Below are 10516 nucleotides of genomic sequence, written 5' to 3' on the forward strand. Positions count from 1 at the left end.
GGCATCTCCGCCCACTCAGAACAGTGCATATTAATGAGGGGAGAAACCGAGAGGATGGAGAGGCCTGGATTTGTTTTTTGTTTTGCAACAGAATTCATGACCTGATTTTAAAGACCACTGAGAACTGTCGACTGTAATAATGTCTTAGACCATACATCGGCAAATTACGGCCCGCGGGCCACCTGTGTGGCCCGCCATGGAATTGCAAAAAAAAAAAAAAAAAAAAATATTTTTATTTTTACACAGTGCACCTGAACCCAACATGCAAGATACCCGCTGAATAAATGTCCAAATGTTCATGTCATTCTGGCCAATACTCCACTTCTGTTATAGCATTTCAGTCTGGAATATGGAATATCTTTCAATAATCTTTATGACTAAAAGGCTACATTGAATTAGAAATTTAAATAATTAACTCATTGGTTTTGGATTTATTTAGCTTCAAGACTGCATTTTTGTTCGTGTGACCCTCAACACAGGCTTTGATTATCCCGGGCCACTTACTGATACTTATGCTTAAATTAACCCACTCATATTTTGATTTATTTCAAGAAAAACATTTTGGCTAGTGGAAATTCTAATTGGCTGGTAACTTTAAAATCTAGCAGCCATATTGGCAGGTGGTCAAAAAACTTAATTTCAAGCCCTGAGAGCAGGTGGTGACATAGGAGTGAGTGAGAAAAGGATGAAATATTGGTGGTTAAGACTGAATAATGACATCACAACTGTTAATTTAAAATGAGTTATTCCTCTAAACGTGGCTTCAAATGCACCAAATTTTTCACGCTGGCCCCGTTCGGCCCTCAGCAAAACCTGGTAGCAAATACATTTTTTGTGGCCCTCTCTATCATCAAAGTTACCCATCCATGGGTTACGGCATGACAATATTTGTTCGGCCCCCGGCAACAATCTGGGTTTCTCATGTGGCCCCCCATGAAAAATAATTGTCCACCCCTGTCTTAGACTGTTTTCAATAATGAAGACTACTTCTCTAGTCAATGTCTGATTATCCCATTCACTAATCCATTGTTCCTTTCCATTCATCTCTCTCCCCCTGCAGCAATGCCCTGTTCAGGTCACATCAGCCATTCATAAATATGCACGCCCCCTTTATCCCTGTCCAATCAATGTCTCCCACGCTTTCCCCCTCTTCGGCTGCTGGCCAATCACCTAAATGAAGTTCCATAATCAGTCTTCTCGTATTCTGCAAAGTTGTAACTCGCTTGTGTGTCACCCATAGCTGCTGAAATCCTGCTGTAGCAGTCGATTAGCCCCACCTTCTCCCCTGAACACCACCAATGTCATGACTCCTGTAGAATTCCCTATGGGGGTTCTCTATCCTATAAATCTCTGACGTCCTCCTCACGTCTCAGAAGAGCGTCATCATACCATTGAGTCATACACCAAATCTATGTGTTTGTTTCATCATTAAAGTTTATTGTACTTTCCTTCTAGTCTCTCATTATTGAAAATAGGAAACTCATCTATTGGCATGGGGGTTTTATAGTAGATCACTGTTCATGTTGACTAGCCTGTTCTTCTATTTATTCCAAACAACCTGGAAACTTAAAACACAACCGAACACTGGGTGTTTAATGGCAAATAATATGATGCTTTTGTGAACTGGCTATAGGTTGAATCGCTATTGTGTCAATCACCGATGGAGAGAAACAAAAGAGACAAATGTGACATTTTACAGATTTACTCGGACAAACAAAGTGCACGTGTCAATTCAGAAATAACTTCTCTAGTCCAGCTCCCATTGTCTTCGGATCAAGCGCCCCGTTTCTGCCTAAACTTTGAACGTGACCTGTATCTGGAATCTGGATCACTTGTCCGGGTGCGGGTCAGGTGTAGACGGGGTGTAGATTGGGCTGAGTACTGCAGGACTCCTGCCCCCCACACATGCACACTTTTCCACTCTATTTTATTTGTGTTTTGACTGTTTTCTGTGTTAATTAATTTCTAATTCTTCTTTTCACATCTTTGGTTATGTATAAAAAATATATATAAATGTGGCAGGTTGAATGAAACAAGGGATAGAGCTGATGAGCGTTGATGTTGAAACCTGCAATAAAGTATTTGGAGAAAACAAAATCAGAAATTAACAGTTGGCTTTCCAGTAGAAATCATGTTTTCTCTGTTGCCGGCGTAGGCTATCTTTTAAAGAAGAAAATTTGTCATTAACAATCTGATGGTTCCTTACCACAGTGTAAAGCCAAAGATCACGAGTGTATGAAGAGTGTCATAATGCTGGTTATACATTGACTGATATTGTCGGACATGTAGTATTCTGTTTCCTTGTAACATTTGGCAGCAGAGTGATGTCATGTCATGTGAGTGAAGGGTGAGCAAGAGAAACATTGATTAGAGGAAATGTTGTATTTCCTCTGATCTTATTCTTTCCACATGCCCTTCCTTTATATGCCCCATCCAATGAGTGATGAGTCATTCCATGCAGGCCGGTTTGACGTGCACACGGTCGATATATGACCCCTGCTCTGCCTCGCACTGCATCGGGGGTTAATGCTGGCTGAAGCTATGTGATCAATAACCTTATGGCAGGGTCACTAATCACTGCTGTTGATTTGTCAATATAGAGCTTTTCATTTAAATAGAGAAGGTCATTTTCTCATTACTAAATCCTCTACAAGGGGTGTCCGCATGCTTTAGTCCATGTAGTGTATATCATTAAACCCCTCAAAATCAGGAACCCCCCCCCCTCCCATGGACATTATCCCTCAGACACTTATAGGACTATACTTGACATCCTACATGGACTTTAACATGGTCAATTTACATGGATATTCTCCCAGGGACACAAGCTCCCTCCCCTCATCACTTAATACATTTTACATGGACTTATTACATAGAGTCTATGTAATAAGTCCATGTAAATGTCCATGTAATAAGTCCATGTAAATGTCCATGTAATAAGTCCATGTAAATGTCCATGTAATAAGTCCATGTAAATGTCTATGTCATAGACATTTACATGGACTTATTACATAGACATTGTTGTATTGCTGTGATGTCTGTCTGTTTTGTATTGCTGTGATGTCTGTCTGCTCCATGTTTTGTATTGCTGTGATGGCTGCACTGCACAAAGACACATTCCTCGTTTGTAGCATGTTTACTCACTTAACATAATCTTGAATCTTGAATCTTAAATATAGGCTGATCCAAAATTATCTTCACAAGCAGGAACATGAATGAGTCTATTAGGCCATGTTCAGACTAGGAGGCCAAATCCGATTTGTGAACTTTAATGGCCTATTCATGATTCTATCCAGATTGGTTTTATGAGTCTGGACGCTCCAAGTCTGATTTGTGACACTTGTCCAAAACCACATATGGAGGTAGTTTCCAATCTGCTTTCGACTGATGTGACTTCAGTGTGGACGCGCTGATCACCCAAATCAGATTTTGAGAGTGATTTTTTGCAGGGGGCGGGGACTTGAAGAGCAGAGAGCAGACATGCAAACACTGCCAGAAACATTGTATGTTGGCTCATTGGCTCATTGTATCTGGACACACAGATCCGACTTGAACACTTGCCCAAATCAGATTTGTGGCAGTGCGGACACACTCCCAAATCAGATTTGGGAAACTAATCAAGATAATGATGATTAATGACTTTAGCAGCAAATCGGATTTGCTTGTAATGTGAACATGACCTTAGAGCTGTAGACAAATATGGCTGAAGTGATTAACAATAGCCATGATTATTAGTCCGGTAATGCTTTACAATAAGGGTACATTACAGTAACTAACCCTTAATTAACAGTTAACTAGTGTGTCTACTAATCATTTTCTAATGGTGTTCATGTTAATAAAGTATAAATTCATATATTATTTAATAGTTTAGGGTTATTATTATATATTATTTAATGTGTATTCATGCTTATTAAGCTACCCATTAATTAATGTACCCTTATATAATGGTAGCATTAGTCCTAATCAGAGCTGTGTATATAGAACAGTCGCGACATCTCCATTCACTCCAATGGACCCGTTTTTTACTCTCAAGAGTTCCAGGAAGTAAGGTCCTGGATTAAGCAGCACTGTCAAGTTGCAGCAAAATGGACAGTTTGTGTTGTTGTTTTTTGAATCAAATTGTAGATTATCAGCTTTATTTTAGCATTCAAAAGTAGCATGAGACCCCTTCCTGGCTGTTCATTGGCTAATGAGTCACGGATTTTGGTCCTCCGCTGACGCCACTCTCTCTCTAAATTGCTCATTGAAATCAATCAGTATGACTGCAGTTTTGGCATCTTACTGTATATTGAACTGAGCTTTAGTGCTACTACAGAGAGGGCTGGATACCAGGCTAGCTAGTCGATAGTTAATCCATTTCTTGGACTAAATGATGATACAAATATTGCATTATGCATTTTTGAATAGAATGTAGCATGTACTGTTGCTGTAATTAAAAATCTATGTGCTGATAGCGGGACATGTTGAAGGTCCAGGGCGAGGTTGGAGACTGTGTCAAAGTGTCACGTTGGTCGACACTATCGATTCACCCCAGAGCGGAGAATGATCCACGGCATTAGGAGAGGATCGATGGGGAATTGACATTTTCTATTACCGATCAATACAAATTGCAAATGATCTGGTCACTATGGGCTGCATGGTGTCTGTGACCTGACACAACTGTCGGCATTTTACTCTACAGCCAGCTAACTCCACTTGATAGATGTGGACTTAATAACCACGCCTAGGGACATAATAATAACGCCTGGGGACATAATAGAAGAGAAATGTAATGTTTCACCATTTTATGTTCTATTCTAATTCTTTTCTATTCATGTGTTGCTTACTTTTATTCTGACCCCTTTACAAGTCTGTTTATACTCTGTTAATACTGATTATATCTGTTAATACTAGCTATATCTGTTCAAATCTGAATCCCTTTATAATATTTTATAATCTCTTTAGACCCTTTATATTTTATTTGTTTATGTCTTGTATATTTGTTCTTATCAATGTTAGATGAGCACCAACCACACCAAGACAAATTATTTGTATGTGGAAAAAATACCTTGTCAAATAAAATAATTCTGATTCTGATTCTGGTGTATAACTGGTAGCCTAATCATTGTCAGCCCTCTACCCCTTCCTCTCTCTCTCTCTCTCTCTCTCTCTCTCTCTCTCTCTCTCTCTCTCTCTCTCTCTCTCTCTGTCTCTCTCTCTCTCTCTGTCTCTCTCTCCCCCCCTCTCTCTCTCTCTCTCTGTCTCTCTATCTCTCTCTCTGTATGTCTCTGTACTGTATGTCTCTCTCTCTCTCTCTCTCTCTCTCTCTCGCTCTCTCTCTCTCTCTCTCTCTCTCTCGCTCTCTCTCTCTCTCTCTCTCTCTCTCTCTCTCTCTCTCTCTCTGGAGTCCATGGAAGTGGACTCAGAGGCTCTGTGGTCTTTGAACAGAAAAGCTGCAGCCAGGAAGTCTTCAGGATGCCTGGGAGCTTCAGATCAGGTATAGCTACTGAAACATCTTGGCATGATGACAGTCCTGTATGTTCTCACGTTCTGTCTGACTCCCTGTTCCCCAGTTCACCTCTTCATCATCTTCAGATCTCATCCCATCCTTCCTTCTCTCACCTTCTCCACCTTTTCTTCATCTCTCCATTCTCATCTCTTCTTTCAGTCAGAGGCTTTTCCTTTTCCTCACATCCATCAGCAGAGATGGGAAGTAACAAAGTATTTATTATACTGTACTTAAGTAGAATGTTCAGGTATCTGTACTTTACTGAGTAGTATGTATTTTTCTGACAGCTTTTTACTTTTGCTCCCTACACACATATCTGTACTTTCTACTGCTTATATTTTCAAAACAGGCTAGTTAATTAAGTTTTAATGCATGACATGTTTGTCTGTCCTAATGAGGGAGAACGAATACATGTCATTTTAAGGATCATTTAATCATCATTTAATAATTTAATTTGATATTTGAATTTCTTTTGGAAATACCATAAGCCTATCACACAAATTATTACTCAAGGGAGAGTTTTCATACATCTTAAAACAGGTTTGTGACGTTCAGTTAGCTTTGCACAGAAAGAGCCGCTAGAAATACTTTTCACTTTCATACTTTTGAGTATTTGAGAGCATGTGCTTTTTTTTGCTTTTACTTGAGTAAATAGTGCAATGCATCAGTACTTCTACTTTTACCAAAGACTTTTTTTTTTTTTTTTTTACAGACGTTTACACCTTTCTTTTAGTAACTACTTCTTTTTAAGTCAAGAATGTATACTTTTCCAATCTCTGTCCATCAGAGTATCTTCTTTCTTCTATATCCCACTTCTTTACCCACTCCTCCCTGTTAGTTTCTGCACTGAGATGGCAAGGCTGGCCCTGCTCTGGAGCAGGGTTAGCTTTCTTAGCCTGGGGCTTCAAATTTGTTTCTTACAGCTGGATGACATTAATAATGAACATGCAGAGATAGTGAGCAGTGCTTTGTGCAGGACTAAGTGCTGAAGAAAATGTCTTGTGCATAATAACCATGTATAATTGAGCAGTGTGTATAATAATATATCATTTGATTCGATGAGGAACAATTTAAAGTAAAACAGCCCACACACACGCACGCACGCACGCTCTCACACACACACGCACACACACACACACACACACACACACACACACACACACACACACACACACACACACACACACACACACACACACACACACACACACACACACACACACACACACACATTTTGTAAGATCATGCTTTGTAGAAAATAGCTAATACTGACTTTAGATCAGCATTTCAAATGACTAGTATAGAGTGTCCTGCTCTATCTGTAAAGTGTCTCCAGATATGATTTATTATGATTTGACACAATATAAATAAAATGTATTTGACTTGAAGTGCAGGGCCCGTTCGCCCCGCTGCTGCAGTACAGTAGACTGGTGGTGGTGGTGCGGCTAGCTAGCTTCCTTCCAACTTTGCCTTTACAGAAGACTCCTCAAAGTGCCAGCAGACAATTGATGTCAGTGTGACAGTTGTTCTCGTCCAAACTGCCAAAAGTATGTTTCTCACACTAATAAGTCTCCTATGAGGCATCTATGGGCGGGCTTTGGTGTGACGCCAGCGAGAGTGAGCCCTGTGAGAGAGGTAATAGACAGATGGTTCAGCCAACCACCTGCCAGGTATTTGTTGAAAAGGCCCACCCTTTGAAACTGTTTCCTGAGTGGCTCGTTCCAAGATGATTATGTGAAAACAAACCGTCTGGCAGCATTAGGTTCGAGAGTTTCACTTCTATATTAGGCTTTTCTACTATTTCTTTCATTACTTTTTTTTAGTCTATCCACACTTGACATTTAGCTGCCGCTTGACCTCTGACCTTTCCATCCTCCGTTCATGTTTGACCTGTCAGGAGCAGTTCTTCCTGCCCAGCAAGAATCACATTGGTCGGGTCAACCGCAACTGTCACACCTCCACCATCCTCACTCCCAATGGCAAGGAGAACGCTCAGAGACTGGCGGTGAGTTCACCTTATACCAGCTGTCTCTCTCACTGTTTACACACACATGTATATTTATACCAGCTGTCTCTCTCACCGTTAACACACACATGTATATTTATACCAGCTGTCTCTCTCACCGTTTACACACACATGTATATTTATACCAGCTGTCTCTCTCACCGTTTACACACACATGTATATTTATACCAGCTGTCTCTCTCACTGTTTAAACACATGTATATTTATACCAGCTGTCTCTCTCACCGTTTACACACACATGTATATTTATACCAGCTGTCTCTCTCACTGTTTACACACACATGTATATTTATACCAGCTGTCTCTCTCACCGTTTACACACACATGTATATTTATACCAGCTGTCTCTCTCACCGTTTACACACACATGTATATTTATACCAGCTGTCTCTCTCACCGTTTACACACACATGTATATTTATACCAGCTGTCTCTCTCACCGTTTACACACACATGTATATTTATACCAGCTGTCTCTCTCACCGTTTACACACACATGTATATTTATACCAGCTGTCTCTCTCACCGTTTACACACACATGTATATTTATACCAGCTGTCTCTCTCACCGTTTACACACACATGTATATTTATACCAGCTGTCTCTCTCACCGTTTACACACACATGTATCTTTATACCAGCTGTCTCTCTCACTGTTTACACACACATGTATATTTATACCAGCTGTCTCTCTCACTGTTTACACACACATGTATATTTATACCAGCTGTCTCTCTCACCGTTTACACACACATGTATATTTATACCAGCTGTCTCTCTCACTGTTTACACACACATGTATATTTATACCAGCTGTCTCTCTCACTGTTTACACACACATGTATATTTATATCAGCTGTCTCTCTCACTGTTTACACACACATGTATATTTATACCAGCTGTCTCTCTCACTGTTTACACACACATGTATATTTATACCAGCTGTCTCTCTCACCGTTAACACACACACATGTATATTTATACCAGCTGTCTCTCTCACTGTTTACACACACATGTATATTTACACCAGCTGTCTCTCTCACTGTTTACACACACATGTATATTTATACCAGCTGTCTCTCTCACCGTTAACACACACACATGTATATTTATACCAGCTGTCTCTCTCACTGTTTACACACACATGTATATTTATACCAGCTGTCTCTCTCACTGTTTACACACACATGTATATTTATACCAGCTGTCTCTCTCACCGTTAACACACACACATGTATATTTATACCAGCTGTCTCTCTCACTGTTTACACACACATGTATATTTATACCAGCTGTCTCTCTCACTGTTTACACACACATGTATATTTATACCAGCTGTCTCTCTCACCATTACACACACATGTATATTTATACCAGCTGTCTCTCTCACCGTTTACACACACATGTATATTTATACCAGCTGTCTCTCTCACCGTTTACACACACATGTATATTTATACCAGCTGTCTCTCTCACCGTTTACACACACATGTATATTTATACCAGCTGTCTCTCTCACCGTTTACACACACATGTATATTTATACCAGCTGTCTCTCTCACCGTTTACACACACATGTATATTTATACCAGCTGTCTCTCTCACTGTTTACACACACATGTATATTTATACCAGCTGTCTCTCTCACTGTTTACACACACATGTATATTTATACCAGCTGTCTCTTTCACCGTTTACACACACATGTATATTTATACCAGCTGTCTCTCTCACTGTTTACACACACATGTATATTTATACCAGCTGTCTCTCTCACTGTTTACACACACATGTATATTTATACCAGCTGTCTCTGTCACCGTTTACACACACATGTATATTTATACCAGCTGTCTCTCTCACCGTTAACACACACATGTATATTTATACCAGCTGTCTCTCTCACCGTTTACACACACATGTATATTTATACCAGCTGTCTCTCTCACCGTTTACACACACATGTATATTTATACCAGCTGTCTCTCTCACCGTTTACACACACATGTATATTTATACCAGCTGTCTCTCTCACTGTTTACACACACATGTATATTTATACCAGCTGTCTCTCTCACTGTTTACACACACATGTATATTTATACCAGCTGTCTCTCTCACTGTTTACACACACACATGTATATTTATACCAGCTGTCTCTCTCACTGTTTACACACACATGTATATTTATACCAGCTGTCTCTCTCACCGTTTACACACACACATGTATATTTATACCAGCTGTCTCTCTCACCGTTTACACACACATGTATATTTATACCAGCTGTCTCTCTCACCGTTTACACACACACACACACACATGTATATTTATACCAGCTGTCTCTCTCACCGTTTACACACACATGTATATTTATACCAGCTGTCTCTCTCACCGTTTACACACACACACACATGTATATTTATACCAGCTGTCTCTCTCACCGTTTACACACACACACACACATGTATATTTATACCAGCTGTCTCTCTCACCGTTTACACACACACACACATGTATATTTATACCAGCTGTCTCTCTCACCGTTTACACACACACACACACATGTATATTTATACCAGCTGTCTCTCTCACCGTTTACACACACATGTATATTTATACCAGCTGTCTCTCTCACCGTTTACACACACATGTATATTTATACCAGCTGTCTCTCTCACTGTTTACACACACATGTATATTTATACCAGCTGTCTCTCTCACTGTTTAAACACATGTATATTTATACCAGCTGTCTCTCTCACTGTTTACACACACATGTATAATGATACGGGAGAGATTTCAGATAACTTGCCCAAATTATGGCACTGGAGCACACGGATGAACTGTAGATTATTTTGATTAAAGACTAACGTTTCAACGCCAAGTGCGTCTTCATCAGAGTCATGACATGACTCTGATGAAGAGGTGACTAGTGAGTAGTGACCTATCTACCTTGTCTGTGAGTTTTGAAACTGTTACATACTGATATGCCTTTGCCCTAAC

General features: G+C 39.9%; 1 protein-coding gene across 1 annotated transcript in view; it reads left to right on the plus strand.

Annotated features, from left to right (window-relative positions):
• Positions 1-5386: 5386 nt before the first annotated feature.
• Positions 5387-10516, plus strand: part of LOC310798704 (prolactin-like) — a gene marked incomplete at both ends in the record, with an annotated part of 7642 nt that continues 2512 nt past the window's right edge. Inside the window, 2 exons of the mRNA XM_083661258.1 lie at positions 5387-5473; positions 7383-7490. Coding sequence (XP_083517384.1) covers positions 5387-5473; positions 7383-7490 — 195 coding nt within the window. The remainder of the gene's footprint in view (positions 5474-7382; positions 7491-10516) is intronic.

The sequence above is a fragment of the Poromitra crassiceps genome (assembly GCF_964638095.1).
Source record: "Poromitra crassiceps genome assembly, chromosome: 2".
Lineage (NCBI taxonomy): Eukaryota > Metazoa > Chordata > Actinopteri > Beryciformes > Melamphaidae > Poromitra > Poromitra crassiceps.